A 17600-nucleotide genomic window follows, 5' to 3' on the forward strand; every position below is an offset into this window, starting at 1 on the left:
CTCACTATCCCCCGTGAAATAAAGGCAGGCTTGTGTCCCGCTACACACGGGGAACTCAGGCACAAAGCGCACGATGCACCCAAGGTACCAGCAGCAGTTCGAGTGAGCTGGTTCTCCTCCCGCAGGCTAGTCCAGAGCCGAGCCCGGGCGTACGTTACAGCACACTTCCATTTTAATAAAGAAAATAAATACATTCACACCTCCTGAAACAAACAGCCCCGGCCACGGGCTTCGCCATGGATTTGTTACAAATCAAAACGTAAGTGCCTCATTCCTAGGGGCTCTCCAAAGCCGGGTTTAGGAATCAAGGGGAGGCTTCTAAAGCCCAGCAGCAGAACAGGCCCCTCTGGCCCCAGTGGCTAAACACACGGGGCCTGGGAAGCAGACCTGAGATGCGCCAGCCAGAGCGCGCTGCAGTTCCACTGGCAGCAGTGACGCACGAGAAGTTGCCAGTCCGAAGCGGCGCCATTCGTTGGGACTCGGGGATGAACCACCCACTCCAGGCCCTCCGGCGTCTCAGCTCCGCGTGAGAGCTTTGTGGGGCGGCTAGGACGTGTTGGCATGTCCCACACAAATGTCATTCAACAACTGACAGTCCGCTCCGAGGACACGAAGCCGTTAGCTCAGGTGCCTTAGACATAAGGCATTGAAACAAATTAGTGAAGCCAAGGGCTAATCGCCACTTTGAGGTGGCTCACAGTATCACTGGGCCAGCGTCTCCCTCCAGGGTCACAGCAGCCTTTGATGGAGTATCTCCCAGACCATCTTTCTGCGGAAGTGAGGCATGTGGTGCTAAAAGAAAAAACACTCTCCGTTAAACACAGCCAGCGCGAAAGAGATCACTAAGTATTCGTCCACATTCTGCAGGCAAGACCGAATCACGACCCTACCAGGCAGCATCCCCATAGCTCCCATGCAATGGCTTTCTACCACAGCTTTCCCCTCCCAAGGGGCAGAAAATGCTGACCAGAATGGAAACACACTAATGTTGTGTCTGAGAATGAGCGTGTCCTTTACAAGAAGCCCAGTGCAACTGAAAACAGCTTCTGCACAGGTTAAAATATTGATAATCTGGAAAGGAGCCTTGAAGATGCCATTGTTCAGGTCAAGTGACGACTACGAACCCGTCAACCTCTGGAACTCCCTGCCAGAGGATGTTGTGAAAAGCAGGGTTCCAAAAAAAGTGCTAGATAGATTCATGGAGATTAAGCCCATTAATGGCCGTTAACCAGAATGGGCAGGAATGGTGTCCCTTGCCTCTATCAGCAGCTGGAAATCAGTAACACGAGAAGAATCACTTGATTCCCTGTTCTGTGCACTCCCTCCGGGGACACCTGGCATTGGCCACTGTGGGCAGACAGGATACTGGGCTGGACAGACTTTGATCTGACCCAGTCTGGCTGTTCTTATGAGCTCCAGCTCCCTCCTCCCAAGGACTGAGACATGCTGCCTGGTAAATGGACATAAGCAAAGGCAGGGAATGCAACTCCCAGGGCTGGAGGGCCCACTTATCAGGGCTACAGCAGCCCCTGGAGGCCCTAGCCCCGATCAGGGCCCATGGGGTAAGTGGGCGTAACTAGCGAGATGAGCCTAGGGCGTAACTAGCGGAGTCAGGCGGGAGGGAAACGCACCGACAGGTCAGTTTCAGAGCGTCTCTCACCTGAGTGAAGGTGATGGGTTTGTCTCTGGAGATGTAGTCTGCATATTTACAGGTAAACATCCCGCAGTCACTGCCATTCAGCTGCTGTGGGATTTCCTGCGAGGAAGCAGTGGGAAAAAGTTGCATGTTAGTCCCTTCACCTTACTTGAAAGCTGCCATCCTTGTGAGATACACAGTGCAGTGCATGGTCTTTCCTACTGGGCAGCAGCATTCTAATGAGCCGCTTGTGCTGGTCCTCCATGCCAGGAAATCCACTTTACCACCCCAACCACGTAATTCCAGCTGCCCCAGGTGCCATTTCTGGTCCTGCAGCTGTCAAGTCTTTAGAGCACACCCTTTCCAGGCCCCGGTCATGGCTCCCCCCAACGCCTTCACTCAGCGCACAATCAACCTGTGGAACTCCTTGCCAGAGGATGTGGCTGTTGGCCTGGGGCTGCTGCACCGTTTTACCCCACAACTCTTTTGTGGGAGTCCTGCTGAGCTATTAAGTATTCAGACATCTTTGCCTTCCTAGAGCACCTGGCTTTAACAGGGTTCAGAAAAGAACTAGATAAATTCATGGAGGTTAGGTCCATCAATGACTACTAGCAGGGCTCGACAAATCTGCTTATCTACTCACCTGTGGCGAGTAGATTTCAGCCGGTCACCCCGTTCACTGGAGGTTCGCGCATGCGCAGTGCAGGGCTGGCGAATGGTTTTTGCCGCAGTTTGTTGAGCCCTGACTATTAGCCAGGATGGGTAGAGATGGGGTCCCTGGCCGCTGTTTGTCAGAGGTTGGGAATGATTGATGGGAGGGATCACTTGATGGTTCCCTGTTCTGTTCACTCCCTCTGGGGCACCTAGCATGGGCTACTGTGGGCAGACAGGACACCGGGCTAGACGGACCGTTGGTCTGACTCAGCCTGGCCGTTCTTATATTCTTGTATGAATTCCCACCCCGAGAACAAAGCTACAAGAGCGATTCATCTGCAGCTGGAGTTCACAGCTCCACAGGCCTCCTCAGTGCCGCTCTGAACGCAAAGCCCTGGAAAGCTTGGAGAACTGGGGCAGAGCAATGCGAGCTCACACGTGTGCTACCAGAGACTACGCCCCTGCGCCCCCCTCCCCCCCACTGCCTCCAAACCCAACCGAGCGCTGGACGGTCACAGCAGACAGCCAGTCGCAGAACACAACAGACCAGACATTTATTGTAGAAGACCCGGGACAAGAGCGATAATTTGAAGCAGTCTTTGTAGGAGGAAAGAGGTGTCTCAAGCAGCATGTAACAGAAGCGATTTAGCACCCAAAAATCGATGTATTAAAACCAGCTGAATGAGACATCACCAGCTTATTGACCAAAGGAAAAAAGCCAAGTAGCTGTTCCCAGGACTCCTGTCCACTCCAGATTGCCAGCATTTTTCCAGAGCCACACAGGGTCAGAAGAGCAGCAGGTGGGACAAGGCCAATCAAATAAGACACTGCTAGAGAGAGTCCACGGTTTCCACGATACATCCTGGGCACTGGAGAAAGCCCATAAACACCCCTCCAAAACTTAGAATGGGTTCTCTGGAACATATCTGTGCTCCTAGGTGGCAGCACACGGACGGAATACAAACACTATTCACATACATGTGCTTTCATGCTGTAAAGTGTCCACTCCAAAGGATCAAGATCTAGGTTCCTCTTGGTTTTGCTTTCTTCTTGCAGATATTGGCTGTTCAATACAAAACAAAAAAAAAAGAGGCATCAGACATTTCTAATCAAAAGTCTGCATGTTTTAGGCCAACAGTCTGTAAAGCTGCATAACAAGGTCTTTGCTAATTAATCACCAGTGACCCAAAGAACCAGGAAGGAGAATTACAGGATAGAATCACACTATGTAAAAGGAAAACCCACAAGTAACGTGACTAGTTCCTACGTAAATTACTTTCGAGATTTTTGGATCACAAGTTACAGACATCACAGGAACCCTGTTTTACTGCACTAGGGTCTCATATGGAGGTACTGCCAGGAAAAGTGAGGTGCACGAGAGATTGGTAGTGATTCACCCTTACCTCAGGAATCCATCTCCAGCAGAGATTGGGGGGGGGGGGGGGGGGAGGAGAGATGTACAGGGTGACTTTATTTAACACGTTAACCAGCAAGTACGGGTGTTACACAAGAGTCCGTGCCAAACAAACACTCACCCAGGATACTGAAAGAAAAATTACTAGTTACACAAAAATTAACTCCAAAGTCCCAATAGAGCTTGCGAGAGGATTATGCTTGGTGAGTTACTTAAGAGTGGCAAAAAAACAGCAGAAGAACTAGAACACAGAAGTGAGTGTCTCTCGGGTAAGAGGATGAAATCTCTCTTAGGAAGGGTTCTTGGTCCTATGAAGAGGGTGGAGGTTATGTGCTTAGAGAAGAATGGACTTTATCATCTTTCTATTGGCACAAGAGCTTTAACAAGTCCCTCAACGATGGCTCATTTGTAAAACTCGAATGTCCCAGGGAGGACAGAATAGAATTAGCAGCTGGATGATGTTACAATTCGCACATTACTGGCCGTGACCAGACAGGGAAGAGATTCTCGTCCCTTAGGGGCAAGTCGTGTTACACAAATCACATTTTCCAGCGAGTATGGTATGCATTGTGAGGATGTGAAATGCAATTAGGTACCCATTAAGCATCTACTTACAGCAACATCTCACAGATACTGTGGCCTCTCTGTCCCATCGAGTCAAAGTATCTGATGGTCTTTCTTCTGACATCTATTACCTGTGATTGGAAGACAGACATGAACGCGACCGATGTAGCCAAAGACTCCGTGCTGCCTACAGAGCAAGAACTAAAGCTTTTTCAGGGCGCTCTTTCCCTTCCCATTCCAAGGAGGGGCCAGTGACTCACCACTAATCCCCAGTGTACCCTCAGGTGAATAGGCACAAAGATGAGGTCTTGCTTGAAGAGATCCACACCTTTGGTCCATCTTTTCACTGCCTGGTAACCCCCGGAAGTTAATTTGGGGTAGAAGAAAGTACTGAAAGCATGGAGTGCTGGAAATCCCTGCTGCTTATTTCTCTCCACCAGAAGATTCATGTAGAAATTGATGACCTAGACAACAGAGAGTAGAGTTCAGAGAATGGAAGGGCCATTCATATCTGCCTGCTAAAGTTAAGCCTTGTATGCTGAATTCTTCAGAATTTACAATCTGAAGAGACAACACCGTCTTCATCTCAAGTTAGACTCCTGAACTAACTTCCTTCCTGCAAGTCCGTGGGAAACACACTTATTTCACCCACGCCCCAAAGTAAATCTGATCTTAAGTTAGTGGCGAACTCCTGAAAGCAGCATAATAGAGGGATGGAGACACTTTCGGGAGTATTGCTCCTCTTAAAGGCCCAGCTTTCAGAACCCTACAGCTATTCCTATAGGAACCGAGGTGTGGATCAGAAAATTAGAACCCATCAACAGCTAAGAGTCAGAGGACACTGGGGCGCATTTTAGCACATGCACGTGGAACACACACATTCCTATTGGATGAATTTTACCTCGTCATTGAGCCAGTGATGGTTCCTGAGAGTCTGGAGGTCCCCACGAGTAACCTTTAATTTAAAGGCGCTGCTCAGGATCTCATCCTCCTGGCCATAGCCTAATGCGTTTGTGATTTCTCTCTCCATCTCCTGAAATGAGCAATTCCATGACGTGACTAGCGAGCAAGTTCTGAACTCGGGAGCACATGGGGCATGCCAACGGGGGGCTCACGCGGACGCAGAAAAGGGATGCAAGTGGAGGCGTAAGCCTACTCAAGGAGGAACAGTTTGGCCACACAGTGACACTGGGGGCCCAGGAGATCACTGTTCGTTTCAGAGCAGAGGACGGTTAGCTTTGGTAGCGTCTTCTGTTGAGTTTGTCCATGCCGGCGCTCCACACAGACGCCTGCCGTGCTAGTAACATGGATGGTTACATTTCTAAGCTATTTTAAATGGTGCTTCAGTCATTTTGATTTACCAGCTCAGAACCACGGAGATGTTTATACTGGCTCTGGTTTGGAAGTTCAGTCATTTTCTTGAGGACTGAAAGGAATTATGGGAGTCTACTGAATTCTATCAAGCCTCTTACACACTAACACCAGCACTGCAAGTGATTGAGTCCATCAATGCCGATCAGTCAGAAAAGGGACATCATGCAGAAACCGAAAAACAAAACGCGCACGTCAGCAGAGCTGAAAACAAGACAGCAAAAAGGTAGCGTTTCGGCGAAGCCGCCTGTCTCATGCAATACTGGGGCCTTGTGATCGTTAGAGGTCAACCCACCACCGCTTTGTTTAACTGGAACTGGCCTGATAGCAGGGCCCCTCAGCTCAAAACTCAGTTCTCCCCTTTCGTTTACTCGAGTCCAGATTTGGGGACGTATCTGAGAGGGAGTACCAGGGAATATTAGTTTAGGGATGGGCTGCCATATTAGTGGGTAGGCTGCAGGAGGGACCCTCCTTTACCTTAGTGGGCCACAGCTGATTGCGGGGTTCCAGCTCTGGGGAAGGAGGGAGGGACAGCAACAGTGTGAATAAAGCGATTCAAGTGCTCTGAAAGTGCTGGGAGAGAGGTGGGGCTCCGGTGCCCCAGTGTACGAGAGGCACGTGGGGAAGGGGGGCAGCCAGGGGTGTCCAGGGGCAGCAGGCAAAGCCCCAGGTTGCCCTCCTCCCCCCCCCCGCTGTTCTAGTGGCTGTATTGGCAGCCATGTCGACAGTCAGGAGGTATTTTGTGTTTGATCATACACGCTGTTAGAGCCATCACAGGTAATGTTCAATCTCACTCTAGCAGGAGAGAGATTTTGATCTGTTTAAAAACAAAGTACTTCTGATTGAGCTGAGCTGACGAATAAGGGAAACACTCTTATTTCTGGTATTGGAGCATCTACCAAGGTACACACAGAACGCAATCAGGCAGTTCAGAAAGGCTTGAGCAAAAGCATTCGTGTGTTGTGCTGCTGGCTCCCTGCAAACCAGTGGTTAGCAGAATGGCCCGATTCCAAGTAACTGGAAGGTCTGACTAGCAGGCAAGAGCAGCCAAACTCCATGTTAGAAGGGGCACCTAGGCGCCCCAATCCCCTGGACCACGGTTAGTACATTATCTGGCAGCAGATGGGCACACGCAAAGAACGTGTAATAAAGCCCCAATTATTCCATCCCATTCAGGTCTCCTCTCCCAACCCGGACACCAAAACCAACAATACCTCGGTGAGTTCAGGAAGGCGCTCTGAGCTCTTCTGTGGGCCTGGGCAAGTCTGCTCTTTCACCACTAGTGCAGCTGGCCTTCTGGCTACAGCAGAGCTCCTGCTGCCCAGGCATAACCGAACTGACACCTCTTTTGACAGGTCAGCCTCCAGCCATCTCTGTTACACAAACAGAAGCTCAATAGCATGGAAACAGGAAATTGTGATTTGTTGCCGTGTGTACTAGGACAGTTTTATTCAAATTCCAAGTGGAAACACCCAAACACTCTCCACCATCAGATTACACTAGGCCCGGAAGGCTGGGTTATGGTATGCCACTCCAGCTACGTAAAATGTGTCGCTGGAGCCAGCTTACTTTACACATAGCTTGGCACCGCCTCCCCAATGGGAGGCCGAGAGGAGCAAATGTTAAGATTTAGCTGCAATGGGCTAGTAATGCTAAGTGAGAGGAAAGTGTTTCGGGACATTCGCCAGAGTCAAAATGACCATCAAAGTAATGTAGGCAGGACCTCGATAGGTACCTGAGGCAGAACTAAGTATCCATCCCTGACAGGCATTTGTATAACAGTCTTAAAAACCTCCATTGATGGACACTGCCCATCACTTCTGGGTACATTTGTTCTGGTGCTTAAACCCTTCAAGTTTGCAAGTTTTCCTAATGTCCAACATAAATTGCAGCAAGCGAAATGTAAGACAATTACTTCTTGTCTTGCCCTCAGTCAATAGAGAGAACAGTTTATCATCCTCCTCTTTTAACACTCTTCTACACCAGCAACGGGCAACCTAGGCTAGCAAGTGGGCCGCATTAGTGGCCCTCCATGTCAGAGGGCTGCAAGATTGTCATAAGCAAGACAGTCTCCCGGGTCAGGGTAGTTTTGCTCACTGCACTTGTGCACCTAGAATGCACGGAGGGTGCCGAGTGTACCGTAGCAGGGCTGTTATGGGATGCAGAGGGAGCACATGGCTCAGAGTCAGCGTGCACCTCCCCTCACATGCCCTTGTTCACTTTAGAAATACCGGTAGGAAAAACATTTGCAGATAGAAACCAGCAGAACCTGGCAACGGTAAACAAAACGCCTAGCTGGGGCACACATGGCCTTTGGTCTGCAGATTGTCACCCCTGCTCGACCTACTTGAAAAACATGTCCCTGGTGAGGTTATCCCTCCTCCCAATTTTTCAAATCGATCCTCATCAGTCCTGCTTTCTAGGCCTTTAATCATTTCCATTTCCCAAAGTGTGGTGCCAGAACTGGACACTGTACTCTGACTGAGGAGCTATCAATGCTGAGTACAGCAAAATTACTTACAGCATTCCTTCTAATCTCTCTCAGAATGACTGGGTGTTTTCTTGCAAGAGTATTATATAGTGACTTAATTTGTGAGCAAGAACCCTGTTCTTCCTAGGCAGTTCTTTTCCAGTTGGTATTTGTGCAGCTGATTTTCCATCTTGCGCCCAGTACTGTGCATTTGTCCTAACTCAATTTCATCCTATTTACTTCAGACCATTTTGAATTCTAATCCCGTCCTTCAAAGCACTTCCAAGTCCTCCCAGCTTAGTACAGTCTGCAAATTTTGTAAGTGCAGTCTCTGCCGTTATCCAAATCATTGAGATATCGAACAGAACTAAATCCAGGGACAGATCCCTGCAAGACTCCACTCGCTATGTACTTTCAGCTTGACAATGAACCACTGATTACTACTCCGAGCAACTTTCTATCCAGCTGTGCTACCACCCTTAGTACATTTTTTTAGGCTGTATTTCTCCAATTTGAGAAGATCATACAAGACTATTAAAAGCCTACCGAGGTAGAGAGCTATAGCAGTTTGGTTTGGGGAGGTTCTCTGCCCTTAAAGGGTTACGTGATTGGGTTTGATTTTTTGTTTTTTTTAAAAAGCCCGAGTATCCCACACGGGCTGGATACATGATAATAAAGACAGTTTTAGCCTATTTAAAAAACAGATTTTAGACACATCCTCCGACCCATGCAGCAAGCAAAATACCGGTAAATATAAAACAACTGTATGCAGAACAGAATGGTGGTGTATTTCTAGTCTAGGAAATCCGAATTAAAATTAATTTAAAATGCAGCAATCCTGAAAGAATCTTAGTAGCTAGAAAAAAAAAAAAGTTTCCCTGGTTTACAAACTGGGAACTTAACTGTGGCTCTAAGCTTAATTTTGGAGACACGAATCAGGAAAGAAATGCATGAACAGCAAGATCTAGCTGAGAAAGGACTAATGATGTAATAAGCGTATCCTATAGTGATGTGGATGAACCCCAATAAATGCTACATTTGAGGCGCCCCCTCCGCTTCTGAAGAGCTCCCAAGAGGAGAAATTGAGCAGATTCAGCATGCGGAGCAGAGCCCAATATCACAAGGGCTCTTCCACCATTGCTCTATGCTCTATGTGTTAGGAAGACCACCCTGCCACACGCCACTGGGGAAAGCATGTTATTCAGGGATATGCTTAAGAAGGGAGGACACAGAGTTGAATGCAGTTTAGTTGTAGAATACCATCTTTCAAAAGAGGGAAAAAGCTAGAACTTTCAAACTTACCCCTTCATTTTTCTGCCCAATTGTCGGTTCGTGTGCGTTTTCTGCTGAAGTCTGCAATCTGAGAGAGAAAAACGGGCAGAGTTTCGCAACAGGGATATTTACTTCGTAAGTAATATATCGTATAGTAAGTTACCTTTGGGGTGCCAGCGCTGGGAAACGCCTTCTGTGGGGATTGAATCTGACTAACGCGCAAGAACGAGAGTTTAACCTGCCCATTCTATAGCACCAATACTTTGAGGAGGTGCAGATGAGGAAAAAGGGACAAGGGAAGGAAAACGGGAAAGACCCACCCTAAGTAGAGGACTGAGGGCTAGTGCAGAAGCATAGCTAAAACAAGGATACAAGATAAAACTTAACGTTAAGATATAATGCACAACAAACTGAAAAGTCTTTTGTAATAGAAATGAAAAGTTCCCCATGTAAACACAGTTCTAGTTTACCTGAAAGATAGGCATGCAGATATAGCTACAAGTCTGGAAACTGTCACTGCCCTAGGACAGAGTTAGGTCGACTGTAGCCGCACTGAAGATCCACCTAGGTTGATGGAAGAATTCTTCTGTCCTCCTAGCACTGCCCCTTGGGGAGGAGAGTTTCCTACACGGACAGGAAACCCTCGTGGGTCAAAGGAGGCGGCATTTACAGTACACTAGTGCAGACCCGGCCTCAAGGCAGGTGGCTAGTAGAAGTTTAGGTGACTCTTCCAGGATTGCTAGGGGCGCTGCTATCCTCACTAGAAAGGCTCGCCCATGGAAACTACGCAGCATCTGAATGCAACATGCTACAGTGCAAGGAATTAGGCACTGGCAGGTTTTACTTCTATCACTACAGAAGGAAAGTGTTCTTCTATTTCTTCCTGAGTCAAGTCTCTTTTAAAAAGGAAGCCATACATAAGCTGAGACTCAGATGGGATCCTAAGCCCATTGTACGCTTGAAGACCAATTCAATCTATGTCTCAAGATCATGGATATCCAGGTTAGGTTTCCCAGATGCTTTACTGAAGCAGAGCTTTGTACTTTCAGAGCACAAGGTATCCCGACAGAAGACTTCCTTCTAGTCAAACAGCCCCTGACATGCAGAGATTCTAAAGGCCAGAAGGGACCATCGTGATTCAGTCTAACTGCATCCAGTCCTGCTCATAGGAGGCCACAGAACCTCACCCACACATTCCAGCAATATGTCCACAGCCTCCCACTGAAGTCCTCAAATCATGATTTAAAGACTGTAGGTTACAGAGAAGCCACCATTTTACTCAAGCTGAGATAGAAGGTGAACCTGCACTCAAGGCAGCAAAATCCCCTGAAGGTCTCCATCAAACTGACCTGGGGGAAATTCCTTCCTGACTCCAGATCCAGCAATCAGTTCGGCCAGGAGACCCATGACCAGACAGCCAGGCAAGAGTCCCCTATAGTAATTCAGAGTCCTTCCCATCCCATGTTCCATCTCTGGCCACTGAAGAGCTGTGCTACCTGCCGTCACAAATGGGCCATATGCTAATCTCACTCCATCCCCTGCATAAGCTTATCAAGCTCAGCCGTGAAGCTACTCCCCCCCACCGCTCCACTTGAAAGACTGTTCCAGAACTTGACTCCTCTGACGGTCAGAAACTTGTGTCTAATATCAAGCTTAATCCTGCTGATGCTACAAGAACAAATGGATACAAACTGGCCCAGCATTGGTTCTTAACGTACATAACTCCTCTCACTCCCTGGTATTTATCCCTTTGGTGTATTTTAGAGAGCAATCCTATCTCCTCTCAGTTCTCTTTTGATTAGGTTAAACAAGCCAAGTTCCTTAAGTCTCCTCTAATAAGGTAAGTTCTGCATTCTTATCGGAGTAGCCCTTTTCTGCTCCTGTTCCCATCTGATTTGACTTTTTTTTTTAAAACACGGGAGACCAAAGTTATATGCAGTATTCCAGATGTGGTCTTACCAATGCCTTGTATAATGGCAGTAACACCTCCTATCGCTGCTGGAAACATGAAACTGAAGGACTATGTCTGTGGTAGGTAACCTGGCTATTAAATTACCTGTACCAGGTGACTGGAGGAGAGCCAATATGATTCCAGTTTTTTTTAAAAAGGCTCCAGAGGCAACCCTCAGCAATTACAGGCTGGGAAGACTAAATTCAGTACCAGGTAAACTCACTGAAACTATAGTAAAGAACGGAATGATCAGACACAGATTAACACGATGTGCCGGGGAAGAGTCAAAGTGGTTTTGTAAAGGGAAATCCTGCCTCTCCGGTTAATTAGAATTATTTGAGGGGCTCAAACACACGTGGAAGAGAGTAGTCCAATGTCTATATTGTATTCAGACTTTCAGGAGGACTTTGACAAGGTGCCCCACCAAAGACTCTTAAGCGAAGTAAGCGGTCAAAGGAAAAGAGGAAGAGCCTCTTATGGATCAGTAACTGGATAAAAGACAGGAAACAAAAGCAGGAATAAAGAGTTTTGAGAATGGAAAGAAGTAAATCACGGTGACCCCCGGGGATTAGTACTGGGACCAGCGCTGTTCCACGTATTCATAAGTAATCTGGAAAAAGGGGTAAATAGGTGGCAAAAATTGCCGACAAGTATCCGAGTAACTTTGTATAAACCCCAACACAGACTGCGAGAAGTTACAAAGGGATCCCACAAAACTGGGTGACTGGGCAACCAATTGGCAGAAGAAATTCAATGGCAATAAGTGTGAAGTCGGTCACACAGAACCCCAACTAGCCATAGAAAAAGGATGGCCTACATTAGCTGTTCCTACTTAAAAAGGATCTTGGAGTTGTGAGTAGTTCTCCGAATACATCCATTCAATGTGCAGCAGCCATCAAAGAAGCTAACAAAACGACAGGAAACATTAGAAAAGAGATAGATAAGATTCTTGAGGAACACCTCAGTGGTTCAGAAGCCAAATTAATGATCATTATGCAGATGTGGGATTTCACAGTTTCATTTATTTTCATTGCAAAATGACAGACCAAATATTACTACTTTATCAACTACAGTGGTCAATAACATAGTAAAAGCATCCTGATTAGTTCATAACGGAAACTGGTTAATAATTAAATCACAATATTTTAATATCACATCCTGCCAAGAGCCACAGGAGACACAAAGAGCCACTTGTGGCTCTCAAGCCTCAGTCTGAGTATTACTCTAACACAAAATATCATGCCTTTATAAAAATCCATGGTACACCCACATCTTGAATACCGTCTGCAGCTCTAGTGGTCCCATCTCAAAAAAAAATATACACAGTAGAATTAGAAAAGAGAGAGGGGCTCTGAAAATTATTAGGGATATGGAACACCTTCCATAGGAGGAGAGATTAAAAACTGGGACTTTTCAACTTGGAAAAGTGATGACTACGGGAGGATATGATGGAGGTCTTTAAAATCTTGAATGGTATGAAGAAAATGAATGAATAAGGAAACAGTCAAATTAATAGGCAGAAGGTTTAAAACAAATGGAAGTACTTTTTTACACACCACAGTGTCAACCTGTGGAACTCTATGCTATGGGAAGTTGAGAAGATCAAATCTATAACAGGGTTCAAAAGAGTAGCTAATATAATGGAGGACAGGTCCATCAACAGCTATCAGCCAGGGTGGTCAGGCATGTAACACCAGGCTCTGAGTGTCCTCAGGCTTATCTGCCAGGATCTGGGAGTGGATGCGACGGGGTGGATCACCCAAACATTTGCCTGTTCTATTCTATTCATTCCTTCTGAAGCACACGGCACCAGCAACTGTCAGACAACAGATACACAAGGCTAGATGGACCACTGGTATGAACCAGTGTGACTATTCTTCTGTTCACCCATACATGATGGGATTTTTTTCCACATAATTATGGGGCCTTTAGTGCATTAGTTGAGGTGTGCCACGTGTTATGATCAGCACGTATAGGCAGAGCCAGCCCAAGCTACGAGTTGACCGGGCTACCGCCTGGAGCGCCCCATTGTAGAGGCGCTGCACACGGCTGCCGGACCAGGGAGAAGGGGGGGGCACACATGCACCAGGCACCCGGGGTGGGGCCGTGCATGTGCCACACTCCCCGGGGCGGCGCCACGCTCCCAGGGCCAGGGCGCACGAATGGCTTGGGCCAGCCCTGCATGTAGGATATAAGGTGTGGTGATGGAGGCGCTGATCACTGCGGCCACAAAGATGTCTGCAGGTTTTGCATCTGTTGTCTCTGTCAAGGACCGTGTTTCCTTGGCATCAAGGTGTCTTGGTCTGCGGGGAGCTTGCTTCTGACTAGGAGTTTAGAAAAGCTGGGGCGTGGTATGAAGGCCAGAAGTGGAGTTTCATAAAAGATCTTTCAGGCTATGGTTCCCACGGAGTCTGGGTTGCGTTCTGAGGATGCCCCTTAGTTCTAATGCAGGGTGGTAGGTGATAAATGGGGGAGGGTTTGCTGTTGTTGGACATTTTGTATCTGTGCTCAAACATTCTCAGAGTAAACTGGGTGCCCAGTTCCATAACCATCTACTTCTCTGCAAGAACGTCCTTGCCAGGCGAAGGTGGATGTGATTGTGTTGCGGTGTCTCAGACTCTCTGCTCAGAACAGGCTTTGTGGTATCTGAGTGCCTGGCAGTAGGTAACAAGATTCCTGGGTGTGTTTGGGGTGGTTACTGGATCTACAAAGGTAGAGGCGGCGATCCATGCATTTCTTGTATAGGACTGTCTGTAAGGTTCCACTGCTGAATAGGATAGTGGTGTCCCAGAAGCTGATATTAGCGTGGGATCATTCCAGAATTTAACAGGCAAGCGCTGGATGTTGAAGCGGTGGTGGAAATCACACAGGACAACAGTGAGACAAAAATCTTATCACTTGCGGGGGAACACTTTTCACAGAGTCTGCATCTGACCTATCAGTCCTCCTCAGAGGAAGCCAGCACAGACTCAAAAGATGATGGGAGCGTACACTTGTAATTCTTCTAAACACTCAAAATCACAAACGGAACGAATACTGGATGTAGAGTTTATTACAATAACCTGTAACCCACTGTAATGCAAGAAGTACCTTTGCCAAGTGTGAAGAACTCCTCGGCATATTTCTCTCACTAGCAGCAGTTAGTCCAATAGAAGATATTACCTCACCCACCTTGCCTTTCTAATACTGTGCAAGAGGGTTTCTGCAGATCAGAGTAGGCCCACCCAAATGCCTATTGTTAAAGACAGGCGTTCTCTCCTTCAACTTGCGAGACAAGCCATGTTGTACAGGGAAACAGCTTAAGAGAAGTAGCAGCTTTTGGAGCGATAGCAAAGAAAGGAAGCATAATGGAACATCTTGACACGGATGTTTCCAGAGTGAGCATGCTTCCTCCCTGCTAATCAGCTATTTCCATTCATCTCTAACCCTACTCACACAGGGAGAGAGGAGAGACTTTCCTTCCCCAGTGCTAAAGGCCTTGACTGCCAAAAGCCAGGCTGTTTTCCTCACTTTCCACAGCTTCAGCTGTCCCTTACCCTGCTATCCAAATGTCCTGCTTTAATTCCCGTTCCTCCAAGACCCTATGATGCAGTTGTGTGTTGTCAATACAATAGTAAGGAACTTCCTGCCTAAGACAGGCATTACATGGGTATGGTCCATAATTGACTTAGCCCCCCTCTCAGCTATTAACATAAAAATATCCAAAGATGGAAGCCAAAACCTAGAAGCTGAAAATGGAGAGATGGAATGAGGAGGGATTTTGTACCTGTTCACATCGCTTCTCCGAGACCGGAGTGAGCCCCGTGATTTGGCACCTCTGACCCCTGCATGGAATAAGGATGAGAAAAAAGAACTGAAAACCCAGTCAAGCAATTAGATGTCAAGCACAGACCTGCTAGTTTTCAGATTATCCTGTAAGTGACTTTCTGATTAGCCCATCACCAGCATGAAGTTGCGGAGCTAATAGATAAGCTTTATGAAGATCCCCCTCTTACACTGGTGGAACCAGCTGGCAAGAACGGGAAGAGCAGTGCAACTTGTGACAGGGTCTGGACGCCTGCTGCAGAGCTCTCAGGCCCAATAAGGCCCGAAGAAAGGCCTGTCCCTGATGGTGGCCCCCAGAGGAATTGGTACCAGCAGTCCATGGAGGGTCACACCCAGAGGGATAGCAACCATAGCTGCTCGACTGTCTGTTTGAGACTCCTGTGCCTCCATGAAGATACTGGTGCAGCTATTTCCTCCAACTCGGATTCAGAGGACCTGTGGAATGGGTAGCAGCAATGCCACTGGCACTGCTCACACCTGAGTGGAGTACACATCTGCATCTTCCTGAAGAACTAGCTTGTTATCAAACCCCATTTTTAATTGGCCCACCCAAATGCCTATCGTTAAAGACAGGCGTTCTCTCCTTTAACTTGCGAGACAAGCAGTGTTGTACAGGGAAACAGCTTAAGAGAAGTAGCAGCTTTTGGAGCGATAGCAAAGAAAGGAGGCATAATGGAACATCTTGACACGGATGTTTCCACAGTTACACAAGTGACCTGTAAGGCCTGTGTACTGCATACACACAAGTCTGACGTCAATTAGACTGAATACATGCAGAACAGGGCAGTTAAGACATTGGTCTCAACCTTTCCAACTTCACTATCACAAACGTCACTCAGCGTTCATTGAAAGACTCGTGGAGGAGAACAAGCTGCGCTGGATGACGTTTATCTGCACTTACTGTGGCAGATAAATACTAACCATTCCTTCGTGTCAGAAACGTAGGCACCCTGACCGCAGGATACCTTTCTTCCACGTGGCTATCAGTCTTCACGGGCTCCTTGAAGTATCCTGGAGAACTTTGGTACAGCAGAAGTTAGAAAAAGGTAGAAAAGCATCAGAATCTCTTTCAGAAGAGCATCTACATGCCCTGTTCTCTCCACCACATGCAAGCCCTGTACAAGAACTACACTCCATTCCTGCACAAGCACATGGGACAGAATGCTATAAGTAGGGATGTTAGATGGGGGGAGGGATAGCTAAGTGGTCTGAGCATTGGCCTGCTAAACCCAGGGTTGTGAGTTCAATTCTTGATGAGCCATTTAGGGACCTAAAGCAAATCTGTCAGGGATGGTACTTAGTCCTGCTGTGAAGGCAGAGGATTGGACTCAATGACCTCTCAAGGTCCCTTCCAGTTCTATGAGACAGGTATATCTCCATAGATTATTAATTATATAGCATCTATTTTAGTAATCATGTAGAAGCAACAAATTTTTGCTCTTACAGGGTTATTAAAATGCCCCCAGGGATGGATCTGGCAGCCAGTGTGCTTCAGGGCTCCCAGCCACACTCCTGGGGAGCCCCCTGCCACACTGCGCTGTTGCCTCTGTATCAGAAGCAGTAGCACAGGGTGGCAGGTAGAGCTGGTCCGTAAGGGGAGTTGGTTTAAAAATTGGCTCCCCGTGCAAACCAGCTCCCACCTGTCACCCCGTGCTGCTGCCTCTATTGCCTTTTGCAGCTAGAAGTGAAAGTCTGGACTTGTTGCTATGACCTTACAGAAGTCTGAGTTCTAGAGCATTAATGTAACCTGTAAAGAGAGTGCTTGATTTTTTTTTTTTTTTAACTACTCTAGTTAAAATGATGTAGCTATAGTTCTAAGTGTACTTAGACTGGTAGACCTTATCTTCCTTCCCCCCCAAGAGAAAGCAGCTACCCTGATCCAAGCACATTTATACCTTTATAACGGTGTCCAGACTATCAGCTGTACCACTTTAAGTGGCAAAGCTTGTGTGTAGACAAACCCTTTGCTTCCACACACTCAGCATTCCAGAATAACTGGGAAAAAAAGCTGCATTTGTTCAGAACAGAAACTTCTCTTTAAAACCGACAAGGCTCTCACACGACACATACGCACTCTCCAGCTCTACATGTGTGATTGCCATGGTCTTTTGGCCTTACCGCAGATTGAAACATTACTGTGAACTTGGTTAAGTTACTGAAAACGGCAAATTAATTTCTTAGGAAGCCAGAAAAGATCAGGTTTTCATTAAACCAAAATGTAAGCCTCAGAACCAGCTGTGTTAAGACAAGAAATTAGCTCAAGCTAGGTCCATTCCAGATCAGCAGTATAAAAGTCATAAAAAGCACCAATGGAAGGGAAAATAATTCCCCCAAATTCAATACCATTGTGGTACAGCCCTTAATACAGGATTTCATAGTAGAACTTACACCACTAGCAACACTTGTGCTCAAAAAGGGGAAGTTTCCCAATGCAAATCCATCA

The 17600-nt window shown here is 47.2% G+C and overlaps 1 protein-coding gene across 6 annotated transcripts in view; it reads right to left on the reverse strand.

The window, feature by feature from the left end:
• Positions 1-150: 150 nt before the first annotated feature.
• Positions 151-17600, reverse strand: part of SENP2 (SUMO specific peptidase 2) — a 38810-nt gene continuing 21360 nt past the window's right edge. For 5 of the 6 annotated variants that reach the window (XM_075937344.1, XM_075937345.1, XM_075937343.1 and 2 more), the window contains 10 exons: positions 16079-16176; positions 15099-15156; positions 9412-9469; positions 6854-7012; positions 5170-5301; positions 4529-4732; positions 4320-4399; positions 3269-3353; positions 1661-1756; positions 151-792 (listed from right to left, as the gene is read on the reverse strand). In XM_075937344.1, coding sequence (XP_075793459.1) covers positions 730-792; positions 1661-1756; positions 3269-3353; positions 4320-4399; positions 4529-4732; positions 5170-5301; positions 6854-7012; positions 9412-9469; positions 15099-15156; positions 16079-16176 — 1033 coding nt within the window. In that variant the 3' untranslated portion in view covers positions 151-729. The remainder of the gene's footprint in view (positions 793-1660; positions 1757-3268; positions 3354-4319; positions 4400-4528; positions 4733-5169; positions 5302-6853; positions 7013-9411; positions 9470-15098; positions 15157-16078; positions 16177-17600) is intronic. The other variant, XM_075937346.1, reaches the window with a different exon arrangement.

The sequence above is a fragment of the Pelodiscus sinensis genome, chromosome 10, assembly GCF_049634645.1.
Source record: "Pelodiscus sinensis isolate JC-2024 chromosome 10, ASM4963464v1, whole genome shotgun sequence".
NCBI classification, from domain to species: domain Eukaryota; kingdom Metazoa; phylum Chordata; order Testudines; family Trionychidae; genus Pelodiscus; species Pelodiscus sinensis.